The 19,851-nt window shown below is 51.6% G+C and overlaps 1 protein-coding gene across 1 annotated transcript in view; it reads left to right on the forward strand.

Annotated features, from left to right (window-relative positions):
• PITPNC1 (phosphatidylinositol transfer protein cytoplasmic 1) overlaps positions 1 to 19,851 on the forward strand; it is a 268,978-nt gene that overhangs the window by 147,357 nt on the left and 101,770 nt on the right. Inside the window, exons 3-4 of the mRNA XM_062175555.1 lie at positions 1,816 to 1,904; positions 2,929 to 2,936. Coding sequence (XP_062031539.1) covers positions 1,816 to 1,904; positions 2,929 to 2,936 — 97 coding nt within the window. The remainder of the gene's footprint in view (positions 1 to 1,815; positions 1,905 to 2,928; positions 2,937 to 19,851) is intronic.

Consider the following 19,851-nt stretch of genomic DNA (forward strand, 5'->3'; position numbering starts at 1 on the left):
GATTGGAAGAGGAGCAGCTGGGACTAGAACTGGCGCCCATATGGGATGCCGGTGCCGCAGGCAGAGGATTAACCTACTGTGCCATGGAGCCGGCCCGGGAGCTGGAATTTGAAGTGGAGCCTGGACTGAAACCCAGACACTCTGCTATGGGGTGTGGCGGCATCGGTGGTGTCTCCACTGCACCAAAGTCCCAGCTGCTTCTTAACGCTCTTCATCGCCATCCTGCAGCCCAGGGGGCTCAGTCCAGGGTCCATGTGGTCTCCTGGGTCTGAGCTACATGCGCCTCCTAGACAACTCCTGTAGGCACCAGTGTTGGAAAGAAGCAAGATGGCAGCTTCTGGAGAGACAGAACCCCTGTGGTGCTAGAGGAAATCTTGCAGATAGCTGTAAGGAATGGATAGTGTTTTATATTGAAGCACAATATGTAAGAAATTCTCTGGGCCCATGCTGCACAATGGGGTTTGTCTTTGAAGGAAAGCAAAGCAAAACTCCATTAGCATTGGCTTTACAGAAGACCTTGGACCTGTGCCTTTGGGGAATTGGTTTTCTGCAGATGGCCTGGCAGACCCTCGCCCCTAAGGGATGGCCCTGTGGCTGTGTCAGCATCCTAGGGCCGCCGAAACAAATCGCCACACACCAGGCACCTTACTGAACCCCACTGTATCCTGTCGTGGTCTGGAGCCCACAAGTCGGCCACCAAGGTGTTGGAAGCGCTGGCTCCCAGCTTACGGCACCTGTAGCAACCCTGGGTGCTCCTGACCTTGAAGCGGCTTTGCTCCATTTCTGCCTCCATCTTCCCCTGAGTGTGTCTCTGGGCCCCACCCATCCCTTCCTCTGCTTTCTGTTCCCTAGAGTTAGGGCACACCCTAAATCCAGGATGATTTCATCTTAAAATCCTGAACTTAATTACATCTGCCAGCACTTTATTTTCAAATAAGGTGAAGATACGGACTTAGCTTTTTGAGGGGACACAGTTCAACCCACTACAGTGGTCAAGGAACTATATTCGATTCCTCTTCCTATATCTAAGTTCCTATTCCTCATTGCTTTTGTCCATTTTCAAATTGCCACTCGTGGGGCAGGCATTGTGGTAGTGGCTTGCCTGGGAAGTCCACATCCCATATCAGAGAGTTTCTGGGCTCAGGCTTTGCCTCCAGTTCGGATCCAGCTTCCTGCTAATGCACACCCTGGGAGGCAGCAGATGATGACCTTGCAAGGCCTTGAGTTCCTTCCACCCACCTGGGTGACTCACTTGGAGTTCCTGGCTCCTGGCTTCAGCCTGGACTAGCCTTGGCTGCTGCAGGCATCTGTGGGAGTGGCCCAGAGGATGCTGGATATCGCTCTCTTTGCCTTTTGAATAAATAAGTCAATAAATAAATATTTTTAAATGTCTATGAGTTGCTAGGCTGAAGCCTGTCTCTAATACTAGTTTTTGTCCCCTCTCCCCCATAAATATCCCTTTATTCTACTATTGCCACTCTGGGGAGACAGAGGCCAAGCTGGGCAAACCATCCAAATATGGCACCTCTCAGGTGCTGAATTCTCTTGTCCTTGCAAACCCAACCAAGGAGAACTGGTGTCTGGTCCCAGGGAGACCCCCACCTTCACACCTTTATACCTTCTGCCTTGACACATTTTGCAAGCACGGGGAATGTGCACAGGAAACGGTTAACCACGGTAAATACTGGAGCGAAGAGGAGGAGATGCTCAGAATTCCTCTAATTTCCATAGCAATCCAGAAACGTGAAGTAACAGGGTGAAACTGTGAATGGACTTTAATTTTCTTTTTCTTTCTTTCTTTTTTTTTCTTCCTAGCAAACTTCCTAGTTGGGCCAGAGCTGTTGTCCCCAAGATATTTTATGTCACAGAGAAGGCGTGGAACTATTATCCCTATACCATCACAGGTGAGTTTTTGGTCCAGCCAGCGTGCCTGGACATAGCAGTAGTGGCGCATCACAGACTTGGGCTGAGCATCCAGGCAAGGCCATGTGGGAACCCTGTGATAGCTCCCCTACCTTTTGCTTTCATAGTTCCATGTCCTGGACACTCAGTCCCCACACTGAGGCTCGGGAGGCATAGAGGAAGTGGGGGTTGGGTTAAGCTGGGGCAGCCAGTGCACCATACTTTTTCTAGAAGTAGTAGAGAAGCAAGTGAAGATCTGTTAGTGACGTTTCTAGAGGGTCTGTTATCTTTATTCTCCCCTGATGCCCCAGTACCTTCCAAGAAATTTGGGGGTGTAATTTGTCTGTGAACAACTTCTTTAATTTGACTACTTTGCTTCACAGCCCCACCCCCATTGTTTTTTGTTTTAATTCTAATTTGTTTAAAAGACTGTTGGCTTTCTCTGCCCTAATCAGAGATGATAAGGAGATCTTTAAGGCAAAGATAATAAATGCTCTACACCAAACTCTGCACTAGGAACAGCACCCCCACCCCCAAAAAATGTAGAATGGTTTGGTTTCTTCCCTGAACACATACAAAGTTGAGATCTCACTCCAGCAACATCAAAAGAGGCCCTTTTTATTGGCTATGAAATCTGCTTTTCCACTTAAAAGATTGCCTTTGTGGTTAATGACATGCTTGACTGGAATTATGAGTCTTTAATTCTGCTTTTATAATGCCAACTCCTTGGATTTTAATTAGCCGCAAACCTATAGGCTAATTGAATCTCGCCTTCCTGCCTCATCGTGCAACCGCAGAAGTCTCCCCCTGAAGAGCGCCAGAGCCAGTGGAGAGACATTCAGTGTAGATGAAAGTTTAATTTCTGGGAGGTTTATTTGCCACATTTGTAGTAATTATAATTCACCAGTATTTGGTAGGACTGTGGTTTTGTGTTGTGTGTGGGTAAGCATAGTCTAAATCATCATTTTCTCTCTCTCTTTTTTTTTCCTTTCCCCTCCTCTTGTCCAAATGAACACCTGGAAACAGAGTACACAGTAAGTTTCATTTAATTAAATTTTCAAATATTCTGTCTGCGATCCCTGGAGTAATCGGGGCATCCCTTGTATTCATCTTATCAAAGTAATAATTTTGTAAAGGGGAATAATTCAGAATCAGAAATATTTAAATGCAGGCCATTACATAGTTATATATAATGCAATAATTTGAATGTTCTCATTTGTTCAAGAATATGAATGTTAATTTAGAGTGCCTTGATAGTCACTTTACATAATTAACTTTCACTTGTAATTTTTAAAATAGCTTCACTGCCTTATTGGTGATAGTTCGCTAGACTAGAAGAACGGTTTCTAGCAACGACATAATAAAGAGATGACCGCAGTCATGGATGGGGGGCGGGGGGTCTATCCCCACAGGCTGTGTCCTGCTCCTTTATTAGAGAACCTTAAAAAGATTGTAAACTGTTTCACTCAGAGCTCTGCAGTGGGCAGCCTCTGTGGCTTAATAAAATCATTTCACCTCTTCCTGTCCTTAGAACTCCTAAAGTCATCACTCCACATCAGAGGGGAGTGAGTACCTGCAGTCACATCATGTTGTGGTATTTTGATTTGGGTCCTTTTCCCCGGTGGTCCACAGGCCAAGCTATTATAACAAGAAAATGCTTGCTGGAACTGGTGATAAGCATTGAGTTTTTGGTTGTAATCCAAACAGCCAAAGGAAAGAAGGTATGGTGGAGGAAAGTGACTCATTGTGTCCTTGGCACGAACATGGGGCCCAGCAGGTACAGGGTGCTTGGAGTTACTCAGTAACAGAAGGAATGCATCCATGATAGGTGATAGATCGGTTGATTGATTATGTGAGCCATCACATTGCCTCCCAGGATCTGTGCCAGCAGGAAGCTACAGTTAGGATCTGGAGTGGAGCTTTGAACCCAGGCACTACACTGTGGGATGCAGGCGTGCTAACTGACATCTTAACCGCCAGTCTACATGCCTGACCCTGTTTAATGATATTGTGTTCATCTCTAAAGAACACAGAGAGGTGGGCACGGTGGCACATCAGGTTAAGCCTCCATCCAGAACACCTGTATCTCAGATTGGGATACTTGGAATTGAGACCTCCCTCTGCTTCTAATCCAGCTTCCTGCTAATGCACCAGGGAGGCAGCAGGCGATGGCTCAAGGACTTGGTTTCCTACCACCCGTGCAGAAGACCTGGATGGAGTTCCTGGCTCCTACCTTTGCCCCGGCCCAGCCCTTGTGAGCATTTGGGGAATGAATCAGTGAATGGATGTTCTCTCTTTCTCCTCCCCCTCCTTTCCTTCCCCCTCTCTCTGTCACTTTCACATAAGTAAATAAATGTTAACGAAAAGAAAGAGTATGTCTTAAAGTGCAGAGATTCTGAAAGCAGAATGAAAAACATGGTTCCTGACAAAGTCACCCCCATGGGACCTCACCGTGCCTACACGGTCCTCCAGTGGACGCCTTCCAGGCCAGCTCCATCACTGGGCACCCCGGGCTCCTGTGCCAGCCTTGGCGTGGGGCACAGAGGATTTCCGAGGGACTTGACTTCTGCCGAGTCTCTGCCCCCACAGTTCGAATCCCGCCATTCAGACTTTTACAGGGACACGGGTTATTTGACTTCTATTTGAGAAAATCTAGGGACAAAACACACGGAGAGGAAGGTCGTTATGGCTGCACGGTCTCGCGTCCGCCCTCTTCCGTCTGACTCAGGGTATTGCTTGGCCCCCATAGCTTTTATTCTCTTGTCTGCAGATTGTCCCGCAGTGCAGTCCTTTGAGTTACTGTCTTTCACTCCGAGGTCAACAGTCATTTATCAAGTGCCTGTGAGATCTGAAGCATCACGCTAGATGGCATCAATGAGCAATTATCGCTGCCCTTTGGGGTCACAATCTAGTGGGAAATAGCAGGACACACAGAGCCCCGGAGTCCTCAGCAGGTCTGGGGTTTTCTGGAGGCAGGCGGGGGCAGCGGGGTGGACTCCCCCCAGGGGACAGGCTGGCACCAGACCTGTCTGCTGGGCTGGCGGCAGAGGGTCACAGCAGAGGGCAGAATGCATGGCTCTTGGGACTCCAGACAGATGAGCAGTTGCAATAGGAAAGGAGCGGCTCGGTGTCTGGACCTGAGTCTTGAGTTTGAAGGACACGGCTACCGTCCCCAGGAGCGGGACACAGGAGTCTTAGGCAGGTTCAGTCCCATGGTGCTGGGGGACAGTTAGGACGATCCCTGATTACAGTCAATGGAAACCTTGCTTGGGATGCAGGGCTGTGATGTTCAATACGTTGGGCGTCTGGAATGCATTTTTGATTTATGATATTTTCCGCTTAGGTCGGGCTTGGGGGTGTAGCTCCATCATAAGTTGAGAAGCTTCTGTGTCAGTGTGTCCTAAATATTGCATATGGAACATGGTTATGCTAAGAGGCGGTGTCTCGTGTTTGAGCTGGCAACCATCCAGGGGAAAGGTGATAATGTGGTGGAAGCCGAGAGCACTGGTCTTATCTGGAGAACTCCACCCTCATGGCCTCCACTAACCCTGCTCACCTCCCAAAGACCGCACCTCCAAATACCATTGCCTTGGGGCTTCGGGCTGCCTACAGATCCCCCCAGTATGAATTTTGGGGGCCACAGTTCATAGCGTGCTCATCGCAGGCCCTGTAAGCAAGTGCTGTGGCTGGGTCCTGGCCACCTGGACACGGAGGCCTCTTGTGCTCTGAACAGCAGCTCCAGTTCTGGCTTTAAGTCTCTGTAGGGAAGCCACAACCCACCGGACTGCTTCAGTTGTGTGTCCCATCCCAGGTAGAGGACAGCTTTTCCTTTGTTCTCCCTGGTGTCTATCAGGGGTCTGGCTTTCTCTGTGTGTCCGTCTGGCTCCAGGTGCATCCTCTGGCGCGTGGTGTGTTTTCTGAAGCTGCCCCCTTGTGTGGCCGCAGCCGTGTTCTTCCGCTCCCTGCCCCCAGCAGCCTGACCCTGACCGCGGGTCTGCCCCAGGGTCTAGCAGAGCAACTTCCCATTGCCTTTACCTTGTTTCCTGTTTCCAGGGCTTTGCTTGGAGTTCTGCATCCCTACTTCCTTTCATCCCAAGCTCCACATTTGCTGCTTTCCAAAAGCAAAACTTCCCCATCAGATACCCAGCTGGGATCCCCACGCCCTGCCTGGGGCCCTGCACGTTGCACAGCAGCGTCTCTCTCAGTGGGCTTAGCCCAGAGCAGCAGCGCACCCACTCTGCGATCCCCTGCGTCTTGTGCCCGACCACCCCGTTCCTGAGACCCCGCACTGCCCTCATTGGTGACCACACCCACGTAAGACAACTTTGTGTTTCGGGTCATCTCGGGCTGTGACAGTACCACAGTTAATGCAACACAGAAGAGTTGTGTCGTCACTGTGAGCATCTGTGTGTATCTGGAATTCTGTGGAAAGGCCATTTGCCCAGGAAGTGGAAAAATATCGTTAGCTCGGTTATGGGAAAACAATCTTAATTATACAGTCTGCAAAGAACAGCACGAGGACGGTTTTCCAGAGCATAGGCCTATGAACCAGGCCTTCGGACCGGCAGGTTCTTCTCACGTCTGTCAAGTCACAAAGGAAGGTGCCTTGGGAGGCTGGCTGCCTTCCAAAGTAGTGGATTTTGTTTTTCTAGAGCTAAAAAAGTCTGCACTTGGAGATGAACATAACCGAGCCAAAGCAATGCAGCCTCGGCAGTAATGCAGGAGAAAGGATTTTCTCCTCATTTGTAGGATTTGAAACCATGAGCTACGGTGCGCTGACGAGTGCCGTGGAGTGCATGACTTGAGTATGTATTTTGTTGCCATGGCCCTGCCTCTTCATCACGTCTTTCTTTTTTCTTACTTGTATGTATTTGAAAGGCAGAGTTACAGAGAGAGAGGGAGAGAGATCTTCCATCTGCTGGTTCGCTAACCAAATGGCACAATGGCTGGGGCTGGGCCAGGCTGAAACCAAAAGCTAAGAGCTTCATCTGGGTCCCCCGTGTGGATGCAGAGGCCCAAGCACTTTAGGAATATTTTGCTGCTTTCCCAGGCACATTAGCAGGGAGCTGGACTATCTTTTTTTAAAATATCTATTGATCTATTTGACAGAGTGACAGAGAGAGAAGGGGAGGGAGAGAGAGATCTTCCATCTGTTGTGTCACTCACCAGATGGCCATAATGGCTGGGGCTGGGCCAGACTGAAGTCAGGAGCCAGGAACTCCATCAGGGTCTCCCACATGGGTGGGCAGGGACCCAGGTTCTTGGGCCAACATTTTGCTGCCTGCCAGGCAGTACAGGGCAGCCAGGACTTGGACCAGCTGCTTAACCCACTGTTCCATGTTTTGAGCACCTGCCCTCGACAAAAGAAGCAATGGCAGTGAGGGTGTGCCCAGTGGCAGTGGGGGTGTTCCCAGTGGCAGCGGGGGTGTGCCTTTCTGTTGGTTAGAATGGGGGCCAGCCTGCAGAGAGAAGGGCCTTGCTACCCAACCATTTAATCATCTAGATGAGAAAGGCAGAGAGAGGAAACTGAGCGACCAGGAGGAGTGAGGTGACCTCTGGTGAGAAGCCAGCAGGACAGGTGGGGTTGCTCAGCCTGGTTTAGACGAGCCAGGGAGGAGGGTCTCTGTTGGGAGCCACCCGGGGTGAATTTGGCTGATCTTCCCAGGAATGGCACCAGGGAGACCAAGGCCTTTTCCTGACGCCTTGGATTGGAATTTCGCTCGCTCTGTAGGCCTTGTCAGCTTCCGCAGTGACCCAGGGAGCTGATGGGTGCTGTGTGTTTAGACCGAAGATCTTTGTTCCTTTTCTTTCTGAAGTTTTCCCCTCCCCCTTTATTCTGCACCCCAGCCGAAGGGCAACAGAAAGCAGTAACTGCAGACTTAGGAGACTGGGGTCAGAACCCTAGGACTGATCTTGTTGGGAAGGCCATAAGAGAACCATCGCAGCTGCTACGTAAGCTAAGGGAACAAAGGCCCCCAAGCATCCTTTCTCTGGGATGATGGAGACGGGTCAGCTGGCTAGGAAATAGCTTTTACCTTCACATCACAACTAACCCCAAAGAACCAAGGTGGTACATTGTTGTTGTTTTTTTATAAGAAAGATTTATTTATTTGAAAGGCAGAGTTACAGAGAGAGAGAGGGAGAGTAAGAGAGAGAGAGATCTTCCATCCACTGGTTCACTTCCCAAATGTTTACAAAGGCTGGGGTTGGACCAAGCTGAATCCAGGAGCCAAGAGCTTCATCAGGGTCTCCCACATGAGTGCAGGGGCCCACGGACTTGGGCCACCTTCTGCTGCCTTCCCAGATGCATTAGTAGGGAACTGGATCATAAATGGAGCAGCCAGGACTTGAACTAGTGCCCATATGGGATGCCAGCACTGCAGACAGTGACTTAATACAACCCCGGCCCCAGTACACAAAAAATTTTTTAAAGACTTATTTTATTTATTTGAAAGACAGAATAACAGGGAGAGTAGAGGCAGAGAGAGAAAGAGGTTTTCCATTTGCTGGTTCACTCCCCAAATGACCGCAATGGCCAGAGCTGCGCCAGTCCTCAGCCAGGAGCCAGGAGCTTCCCCTGGGTCTCCCACGTGGGTGCAGTAGCCCAAGGCATTGGGCCATCGTCTACTGCTTTCTCAGGCCATAGCAGAGAGCTGGATTGGAAGTGGAGCAGCCAGTCTCCAACCAGCGCCCATATGGGATGCCAGCGCTTCAGGCCAGGGAGTTAACCCACTGCACCACAGGGCCGGCCCTGAAGCATCCTTTCTACAGGGAGCCATGTGAGCAGGAACGTACTGGAGACAAGGCCAGTCTTCCCATTGAGGGCACTGATGAGCAAGGCAGCAACCAGGCACAGGCCTGTAGAGCACCCTTACAATGAGGTGATGGAGGCATGGGTCAGAGCACCCTCACGATGATGTTATGGAGGCATGGGTTGGAGCACCCTCACAATGAGGTGATGGAGGCATGGGTTGGAGCACCCTCACGAAGAGGTGATGGAGACATGGGTCAGAGCACCCTCACGAAGAGGTGATGGAGACATGGGTCAGAGCACCCTCATGAAGAGGTTATGGAGACATGGGTCAGAGCACCCTCACGAAGAGGTGATGGAGGCATGGGTTGGAGCACCCTCACGAAGAGGTGATGGAGACATGGGTCAGAGCACCCTCACGAAGAGGTGATGGAGGCATGGGTCAGAGCACCCTCATGAAGAGGTTATGGAGACATGGGTCAGAGCACCCTCACGAAGAGGTGATGGAGACATGGGTCAGAGCACCCTCACAATGAGGTGATGGAGACATGGGTCAGAGCACCCTCATGCAGAGGTGATGGAGACATGGGTCAGAGCACCCTCACAATGAGGTGATGGAGACATGGGTCAGAGCACCCTCACAAATAGGTGATGGAGACATGGGTCAGAGCACTCTCACCAAGAGGTGATGGAGACATGGGTCAGAGCACCCTCATGATGAGGTTATGGAGGCATGGGTCAGAGCACCTTCATGGAGAGGTGATGGAGATATGGATCATGATGTGGGACTGATGTCAGCAATAGAATGAGAATGGCCAAGTTCAAAACTCTTCAGGGGAGCATCATGGTGCCTGCAACACTGGCATCCCATATGGGCGCCAGTTCAAGTCCTGGCTGCTCCACTTCCATTCCAGCTCCCTGCTAATGGGCCTGGGAATGCAGTGGAAGATGATGCAAGCACTTACACCCTTGAACCCACATGGGAGACTGAGATGAAGCTCTTGGTTCCTGGCTTCAGCCTGGCCCAATCCAAGCCCTGACTGTTGCAGCCTTCTGGGGAGTGAACCAGTGGGTGGAAGATTTCTCTCCGTCTCTGTTTCTCTTCCTCATTCTCTCTAACTCTGCCTTTCAAATAAATGAATCAATCTTTATTTTTTAAAAAAAATCTTCAGAGTTACAGAGAATTTAGCTGGAAAGTCTCTCACCGTTTGTAATTACCAGTTAGGGGAATACACAGAGTTAGAAGCCTGCCTCATGCAGGACTTCTCAGAGCCATTGCTACCCTGACACACACTGGGAATTTCCAAAGGAAGCTGTAGTACACAACATGTCCAGCTCTGGAAGTCTGTCCAGGGACCTTGGATCTTTCAGAGCTGGTCATCTAAAACTTAGGGGAATTCCAGAAGTTTCTCTTGGCATCAGAGAGTTCTGTGCTGGTGGATCAATTCTATTCAAGTGAACGTTATTTCTGTTAAATTTCATTGGACTAAATGTAGTGCCTGAAGATGACCGTCACTCATATACCAACGGTTTTTGAAGAATGCCCAGTAGTAATGAAAATATTTTGGTTTTGGAAGAATCAGGGACACTGAACGTGTGAGTGCCTTGTAAGAGAAGGCAGCAGCACATCGGGGTGATGGTGAGTTTGCAGTAGGAAAATGGGCCGGGGCGGGGCAGGAGAGCGAAGCAGGCATTGGTCTACGCAGTTAAAATGCCCACATCCCACTTTGGAGTGCCTGGGTTTGATGCCCAGCCTCACTTCTGATGCAGCCTCCCGCTGACACCAGACCACGGGAGGCAGAGGGTGATGGCTCAGGGGGTGCCGGGTTCGAGTCCCAGCTGCACGCTGCATTCCAGCTTCCTGCTAACGCAGAGCTGGAAGGGAGCTGTGATGGCTCACGCAGTTGAATCCCTGTTATCCTCATCCGGTTGGGAGACCTGGACTGTGTCCCCAGCTCCCAAATTTAGCCTGGCCCAGCCCCACCAGTGCAGATGTTTGGGGAGTGGATGAGGAGATGGGAGCACTATCCATCTCTCAGGAACAAGAGAAAGAACAAAAGAAAATAAACCTGTGGAATGGGTGAGCCCATTGCAAAGCGGCTTATCCCCAGATGTGCTGTCGCTCTGGTGTGGGACAGGGGCTTGTCTCCCCATCTCAGCAACCCAGCCAGGGCCTGGCGGGTGGGAGCTGGGGGCCACCAGCTTGCCTTGTGATCAGGTTTCCCCATTTTTTTTTAAAGATTTATTTATTTATTCAAAAGTCAGAGTTACACAAATAGAGAGGGAGAGAGAGAGGGGTCTTCCATCTGATGGTTCACTCCCCAGATGGCTGCAATGGCCGGAGCTGCACCGATCAGGAGTCAGGAGCCTCTTCCAGGTCTCCCACATGGGTGCAGAGGCCCAAGGACTTGGGTATCTTCTACTGCTATCCCAGGCCATAGCAGAGAGCCGGATGGGAAGAGGAGCAGCCGGGATTAGAACCGGCGCCCATATGGGATGCCGGCGCTTCAGGCCAGGGCGTTAACTCACTGCGCCACAGCACCAGCCCCAGGTTACCCCGTTTCCACATGCCCTCACCGCTCCCGAGCTCTGCTTTGTACTTCAGAGAAAATTAATTCATCCATTTTCAAAAGGAAGCAGAAGATAAAGCACATTTCTCTGCCACAAGGAGATGTTTCAATTGTTGGTTTTTTCTTTTTTTAACACCACTCAGAGAACCTTTGCAGAGGGAAATCGTCACAGAGAAGTTATTTTTTTAAAGGAATGCTCAGAAGATTTTCCTAGGAAATCCTTTTCCGCATTGTGGGTTTTCCGCTTGTGGTACTGAAAAATGGGGCTTTTCTGCACTTGGCCGATGCCCGTGGAATCGTGCTCGGTTCCGATCGGTGACCTCGGAGGAGTCGGCTGGAACAGTGCTGCGGGGGAGGTTTCGTTCTGCAAAACTAAAATACCTGTGGCCGTGGCTCCACTCACGGCAACGGTGCAATTAAGGGAATGCAGAATTGCCCCGTCCTTTGACCGTTCAATCACTACCATGCGCTCCACTTCCCAGCTTTTCAGTTCAGAATTTTAACACTGGTTTTGTGGACATGAAAGGGGAATGTGCCTGGCTGGCTCTGAGGGGAGAGTTGTGACAGTTGTGAACCAGGAATGCCTGCCCTCTGGCCACTCCCTGCCTGGCCGTACGCCTGCCCCTACCCGGGGAGTCACCCCGTGCTTTGCTCGCTCCTTCACTGACTGGCGTTTCCTTCTCGTTTTATGTGGTCTGCCTGTCTCTTTAAATTCTTGCCTGGCCTTTATCGCGTGCAGCTATCAGTATCCATGAGCATCCTCTGCCTATTTCTGCCTTGACAAGTCCAGCCCGAGACTGCACGAGCCTGAATTTCATTCCTCTGCTCGATTTTCCTAGAAGCACCGGTCGCCAATCCTCCCCCATTCAGAACATGTGCGCTCATTCATGTATTGGGCTCCGGCTCCCTCCCAGCCTTGCTTCTCCAGCGAGTTGCTGGTACCCGGCCTGGCAGAGGATGGGAGGGGGTTCCATCGACGAGTGAATGAACAGAAGCCCCCATGCAGGGTGCAGGCTGGTGGGAGGCAGAGGGGCCGACGTGCGTTTCCTTGCCATGAGCTGGAATACAGCAGTCTTCCGGCTGTAGCTCAAGGCTCTGCCTTCCACACCCTCCTCCACTTCCCTCTCCGAGCCCACCGTGCTGCCTGGCCCCGTCCTCTTCCTGTGCGGCAGAGCTTTGGGAAGTTCTCTGATTCATCCTCTTCCCTTGGGGCACATGCAATTCTCTTTCTCCCTCCACTTCTCTTTGCTTTAAAATCCTCCTCTTTTTTCTGCATCTCTTCTGGAGCTATCTTCACGCCGCATTTCCCCCCAGCTACCCCCTCCAGCTGTGTGTCAGGTCAGAGGGGGCCCTCAAAACCCACAACGGTGACGAGAACCCAGATGGGTGTCATGATTGCCTTTGCTTCTTTGCCTGCATGGTGACTGAGCCAGTCAGCGGAAGGCGGGCACCTGGACATTCCGCTTCTTGGAATTGCGGTGAGGAATTGGCTGCTTCAGGTCCTGGCTGCTCCTCTTCCCGGGGACCCCTGCGGCCCATGCAGGAGTCCTGGGCTCAAGTGTCCCTGCTCCGCTTCCTGGTCCGGCTTCCAGATGGTGTGTACCCCGGGAGGCAGCAGGTGACGGCTCAAGTATTTCGTTTCCTGCCTCCCCTGTGGGAGGCTCAGTTGGAGATTTGGGCTCCTGACTTTGGCTTGGCCCGTCCCTGGCTGCTGTGGGCATTTGGGGAGTAAACCAGTTGCTGGAAGGTCTCTCTCTCTGTCTCTCTCTCTCTCTCTCTCTGTCTCTCTCGTGTGTGTGTCTGTCTGTCTGTCTGTCTCTATCTCTCTCCTTTTCACATAAAATGAAAATTACGAATTAATTAAAAATTTTCTTCCTAATGAAGCGAAAATTGGAATGTACCCTAGGGTCTCGGTGCAGAGCGCCCACGTGTCCAGGTTCACCATCTAGTCCCCTGTGTTACAAGCAACACGGGCTTTTCTGTGCTCCTTTCTGCCATCCGCCGCCCCCGGGGTCCTGAAAGGCAACAAACTCTAAACTCCACACCTGCTGTCACCAGCACTGTGCCACATTCTGGATGTGCGTCTCCTGTGGGTGAAAAGAGGAAACATTTGCAAATCCGGTTTTCTTTCTGATCCCATCTCCAGTGCATCCTATTAAATGGAGTACATTTAATAGAGAGTGCACAATATGGTTCCAGAGACTCCATGTCACCCTCCAGGGAGCTCCATTAGAGGGAAGGTCAGGGCCGTGTGGGGTTTCATGTTCACTGATGGCAGGGAACGTGTTGCCGGCTCTCGGAACAAGATGGCGAGAGAGGACACGTTGAGCTCCAGCTAAAAGCTAAAAGGAAATGATCTTTTAAAAGCCTCTAAATACTTCATCCACCCCAAGCCAGCTTCTCAACTCTTCCATTAAACTTTGATTTTAAGCCTCCTGGCAAAGACCCTATTCTCAGACATGGGAAGATTTGGGCTGGTGACCAGGAATAAAGCTCCCAGCTCTTGGGCTCAGAGGTCTTCTTCCTGAATGGTTTTCAAAGTGTCCGTCCCTGAGCCCTGGACGTTCCCTGGACATGCCTCAGTGGCCATGATGTCCCTGTGCAATATTTTATTTAAAGAAAGAACTCAGATGCTATTTAAAAGCAGCTTGGAACCTACTGAGCTGTATCACCTCCCAGATCCTGCCCTATTGGAAAAGTCTGAATAAAGTGTGACAGGAGAACTTCGAAAGGCTCATGGGAAATCCGCTTAGGATTTAACTCCACTGTCCGTGAACTTCTTGGAGCTCTTTGCTGGGTGAGACAGGAGCCGTGTGAAATCGCGATTCCCAGACTTGTGGGACTTGGAACCCTTCCACCTGCCTGGTGCTCTTCTTTTCAATATGCACCTTTTTAGGTTAGAATGCACCAAAATTATAACAATTTTTGGAAAATCCTGTGATGTCTTTTAGAGATAATACATTGGGGTTTGAGGGTATCATTGATGAACTCATTTACTTTGTCATTAAATGTTGCTGTATACTGAAAGGTAGATGTTTGGGAGCTGGTGTTGTAGCACAGTGGGTGCAGCTGCTGCCTGCCATGCTGGATCTCACATGAGGGCCAGTTCCAGTCCTGGCTGCTCCACTTCCAATGCAGCTCCCTGCTGATGGATCTGGGGAAACAGTGGAAGATGGCCCAAGTGCTTGGGCCCCTGCAACCAGGTGGGAGACCCAGATGGAGTTCCAGGTTCCTGACTTCATCCTGGCCCAACATTGGCCATTATGGCCATCTGGGGAGTGAACCAGTGGATGGAAGATTGATCTCTGGCTCTCACTGTCTTTCAAATAAAGAACAAATCTTTCTTTTTTTAAAGATTTATTTTATTTATTTGAAAGTCGGAGTTACACAGAGGAGAGGCAGAGAGAGAGAGAGAGAGAGAAAGGGGTCTTCCATCCCTTGGTTCACTCCACAGATGGCTGCAATGGCCGGAGCTGTGCCAATCTGAAGCCAGAAGCCAGGAGCTTCTTCTGGGTCCCCCAAACAGGTGCAGGGGCCCAAGGACCTGGGCCATCTTCTACTGCTTTCCCAAGCCATAGCAGAAAGCTGGATCAGAAGAGGAGTAGCCGGCACTAGAACCGGCACCCATATGGGTTGCCAGCTCTTCAGTCCAGTGTGTTAACCCACTGTGCCACAGTGCAGGCCCCAAGAACGAATCTTTAAAAAAAAAAGGTCGATGTTTGTTGCAAAATCCAATCCTTACAAAGATGTGTATCTCGGAAAGTGAAAGGCCCTGTGGTTTCTCCCGCTGTTCCCTGTGAGAAGGCGTTGGTCTCTTCCCCCCAGTTCTTTTGCACATTTGCTGCACATTCTGCGTGACATTGGGCCTACTGCTGGACCCTGTGTGCCTCTCCCTTTGTGTGTGAGATGAGGCTGTGGATAGCTTTAGCTTAGGTGACTGTGTGAGAAGCAATGAGTTAATGGAGGAGTTTGTATGTATCGAATACTGTTGACAGGAAACAGTAGAAGCCCTGAGGCATCCCTGGCTCAGTGTTGGGCCAGGCCTGCCCCGACCTACACACGGAGAACATTGACCGTGATTCCCTTGATCACTTTGACCCAAAGCAAGGCCAGAACTCCCCAGGGTTAAGAAACATCTGGGCCGCGCCGAGCACGAGTGTGGATGTGAAGAACTCAGAACCCTCATGTGCTGCTCCTGGGAACGGGCACGGCCATCCGGCGTTTCTCAGGTTGAACAGAGTTACTGTGTGATCCCCAAGTCTGCTTTAGGGAGAAAGATAACAGAGATGGAAACAGATGTCCATGCAAAGACGTGGGCAAGAATGCCCATGGCAGCCAGCATCCTTCATAGTGGCCAACAAGCAGAAACACATGTCCACCCCCCCCCCCATGAATGCAGTTTGTACATCCGTGCAATGGAATATTACTCTGCAAGGAAAAGGAGTGGAGTGCAGATACAGGCTACAGCGTGGAGGAGCCTTGGACGCATTCTGCTGCCTGAAAGAAGCCAGACGCACATGACTGCGTCGTCAGCGAGTCCATTTCTATAAAATGTCTAGAAGAGAAACCCAAAGAGACAGAAAGTAGATGTTTGGCTGCTTACAGGGTGATTGGTGTTGGGAGGGGTAAAAACAGGGAAGTGATGGCTACCAGGAACCGGCCCTCCTTGGGGGTCACAAAAATGTTTGACAAATAGATTGTGGCACTGGTTGCATGGCTCCGTGAATGTCCTAAGAATCATTAACTTGTCCTTGAAATGGATGGTTTGCAAGGTAAGTGAATAAAGCTATTTTTAAAAGAAAGAAGGAAAGAATCCATGCCTGAGTTTGGGGGTAGGCACCAGAACTCCACCAGCTTCCTGCACACGGGGCATCAGGAGCGCAGCCTGGACTCTGTTTTTAACCAGCCTGGCAGATGAAGCATCATTAAGTAGGCTTCGGAGACACGCTGTGATAGAGAATACTATTTTTATTCTACCTTGTAACCTGGGACAGCTTAGGCTTTTGCTGTAGGCTAGGTGCTGTGGGAGCCTGGTATCCTTTGATGATAAAAATGACAATCTTCAAAGCGAACGGTGCACATTCTTCCAGAAGTTGTTGCCACTCCGTGCTTCTGAAGCGCCGCGCCCTGGAGAGCCTCCGGCTCCTCTCCCAGGGCCCCCTTTGCTGCAGCCCCCGGCCCTCCCCCCCCCCCCCCCCCGCCATGCAGATGTGGCCATAGCAGCAAGGGGGTGAGCACCACCCAGAAACCAACAACAAAGTTCCCAGTGCATCTGACCCTTTCTCGTTAAGACTTTGATTTGCTTACCCACAAGTTTTGTTCTCATAAGTGTTTCTTATTGCCATAGCAACCCTAATCAATCACCGGACCAAAAATAGCTCTTTCCTCTTTTCCAAAGCACGTCTGTCGTGAGTTGGAGAGTCTGCGCTGCATAGGCCGCTTTCATTTCCCGACACTGGACCTGGGAGGGCTGCTGTCTGCTCATTACCTCTGCAGAGGCCCAGACGCCTCTCCTCCTTCCTGGCATTCTTCTTCCCAGCTGCACATCCTCCCACCACTTCCAAACGCTGCACGTAGGTGCGTGGAGACGTTCAGCAGGAACCAGCCGGGCATGCTCTTTCAGGAGCTGGAGAGCTTACTGGTACCTGATGGTCATTTTCCACTAAGAGGATTCTGCTGGGTCTGGAAGCCAGTTAAAGAAACTCAGGAAATGAATTCGAAGGGAGCTGGTGACGGGAGCAGGTGGCAGCAACACTAGTACGATTCTTCTGGCTTGGAGGATCCAAGCTAGGAAGCAAAGAGGAGAGAGGAGGGGGGCTGCGTTCTGCTTGATTTCCCCAAAGGTTCAAGCCCCTGACTCTGTTTTTAGGGGGCTGGGGCAAAATGAACCCCGCACGGAAGAAAGTGAATGCTGTGTGATTCGCGGCTGTGTTCTCCCTGCCAAGTGGCAACTCTAAGAGAGACTTTCATGAGAAAGAGGATTCTGGAGATAGAGTTAGCCCAGTGCTGGAGAGGGGAGGTGGGAAGGGGTAGGAGTGACTCCCTGGTGTCCAGTGGGCACCGGGACAGGGCCCCTGGATTCACTGCCCCGCGCTTCTGTCTATAAGCAAGGTCCACAGCATGGCTCCCAGCTTCTGCCGCTTGGTGCTGCTCTGAGCTACCCTGCACTTCGGCTGCTGTGATGTGGCCGAGTGAACCAGCAGGCATGAAGCCAGGGGGTCTAGGAGGGAAGAAGTTCACGGAGACCTGGCAGAGTTCTTGTTTCCGGGTACGAAGCTGGCAGGAGGTCTAGGAGAAGCTAAGAGAGCAGGGGAGGGGAAAGAGCACCTGGCAAACAGGGCAGTGCCTGGATAGCTCCTCACAGCACAAGGCAAGGAGCAGTCAGGTGTCCTGCCCCTGGCAGTGCACCTTGCACGTGGAGGATCTGCCCCACCCCCGGCCCCGTTTTCTCCTCCTTTGCCAAGGGGAGTTTCACGGAGGGGGTGCCGTGGGTTCTGCCAGACGCCGCCTGGCCTTGAACTTTCATTATCTCAATCCCCACTTCCCCAGCTACAAGGTGGAAGGGGACTGTCTCCGTTTTATGGATGAGGGGCCGGGGTTCGGAGGGATGTAGGAATTTTCCCAGCATCACACAGCTTGCGAGAAGAAGAGCTGGGGTTTGAGCTAAAGTCTATTTCACTCTCCCAGACCCTTTTTTTCTACTGAATCATCACACTTCCTGTCTGTGGGCCAGGTGCAGGCTGCTGCGTGGAGATGACAAGCTTATTGGCGTCAGTTACTAGTAACCGTCGCCAATGCCATTGATTGACAAAGCAGGTGATATCACAGGTGGAGGTGCTAGGTCAGAAAGTCCAAGTGTCCCCTTCTCTGGAGGTCCAAGAGGTGTGGGGAGTGATGCTTTGCTCGGACGAGAGCCACGTGGGAGGGGAAGCAGGGCAAAGGGCAGGAGGTGTGTTTTTTATTGCTGCCAAACTTAGCATCTTAGAGCAACCACCTCACTGTCTGTCAGTCCTCGGGCCAGGAGGCCCAGGTTAGCTGGATCCTTGGCTCAAGACTCAGCAGGCTGAAATGCCAGTGTTGGCCAAGGTTCCAGTCCCAGCTGAGGCTCAGCTGAGGGTGTTCTGCCAAGCTCTCCGGTGGCTGGCCAGGATTCAACCCTTGTGGTGGGAGGATTGAGGCCCCTTTGTCTACTTGGTGGTCCTCCAGGGTCACTCTCGGCTCCCAGAGGCCTCCTTCGGTTCCTAGCCACATGGCAGCAGCCTCACAGCTTCAAAGCCAGGGGGAAACATCTCTGCTTTTTCTCCAGGGAGGTCATGGACTCTGTGATGGCATCTCAGGGACAGTCTCACCTCCAGGCACCCTGGGATGGCTGGAGGGAGTGATCCGGGGAGTGAGAGCCCATCCTACAAACAGGTCCCTCCCACACGGACAGGAAGGGGCACACAGCATGTGGGCAGCAGGGCCTGTGACTCCGGGTGCCACCATGGCATTCGGTTGCTCTGGGCATTTGAGTCCTTCCCTCCAGTTGTTGGGGGACAAAGGGAACTTGAAGCATCCTGTGTTCCCAAATGACTGCTGTGGAGAGCACATTCCCTCGATCTCTCTTCTTGGAGCGGGTTCAAGTGCAGTTCTCTGAGGGCTGCCCACTTCTTGTCCGCTCCCACAGTGAGGTGGACTCACCCTCGCTCTGGGAAAGGTGTCAGCAGCTTTAGGGGAGAGTATGCATGTAGTTGTGGCAAGTGCAGGGTCAGAAAGTGATCTCCCTGCTCCATCTCTCCATCTCTGAGTAAGTGGGATGCCTGTGCCCTGGGCCGTTCCCAGGGTGGGGGGCTACTGGGACGGTCTCCTGTTGGCATCTCGGTGAAACAGCATGGCGAGCCGGCCCCGGAGACCGCCAGTGGTCAGGCTGTGATAAAGCTGCCTGCCCACGTGGAATAATCATCCAGGGGTAGGGTTTGAGATGTTGGATTAAGATTTAGGAAGGGAATCTCTGCCTGAGAGAGCTGTGGGCAGAGGCGTTCCGGCTGAATCTAGCGTCAGGATGGGCCCGTGTTCCTGGGAGGAGAGAAGGCATCAGAGACACAGAGGCAGGAGATACGAAGCCAGGGGCGAGGCCTGCAGTATCCTAGGGCCCCCAGAAGCGCAAGAGGCCAGCAAGGATTCTTCCCGAGCAGCTTCAGAGGGACTGCAGCTCTGTCAGCACCCCGATTCCAGGCATCCCACAACTACGAGAGCATGAATTTCTGTTGCTATGAGTTACGGTGTTTGTGGGGAGTTCTTAGATATGCCAACCCTGGGGAAGTGATAACAGGGGTCGGGGCAGGACGTTCAAGTTCCGGACAGCCCTTTCCGGCTTGGTGCACCTGTAGGATCCTTGCTGGGGACAGCCCACAGGCAGCTGGCAATGTGCAATGTTAGAAGTGGGGGTGTTGGTTTGGGAGGCATCCATAAGAAATGGTCATGGAAAAGGCAGAAGCAGGTGCCGTGGCTGGGGAGAGGGTGGAGGGTTCACCTGCATGGAGAGGTGGAGGAAGGCAGAGAAGGAGGTGCTGTTGGCCACTTGCTAGTGCACACAGGTCTCCAGGGCGCGTGTGAGAGCTGATATGGGCTATGAATTCCTTGATAATC

Source organism: Lepus europaeus, chromosome 18 (genome assembly GCF_033115175.1).
Source record: "Lepus europaeus isolate LE1 chromosome 18, mLepTim1.pri, whole genome shotgun sequence".
NCBI classification, from domain to species: Eukaryota; Metazoa; Chordata; class Mammalia; order Lagomorpha; family Leporidae; genus Lepus; species Lepus europaeus.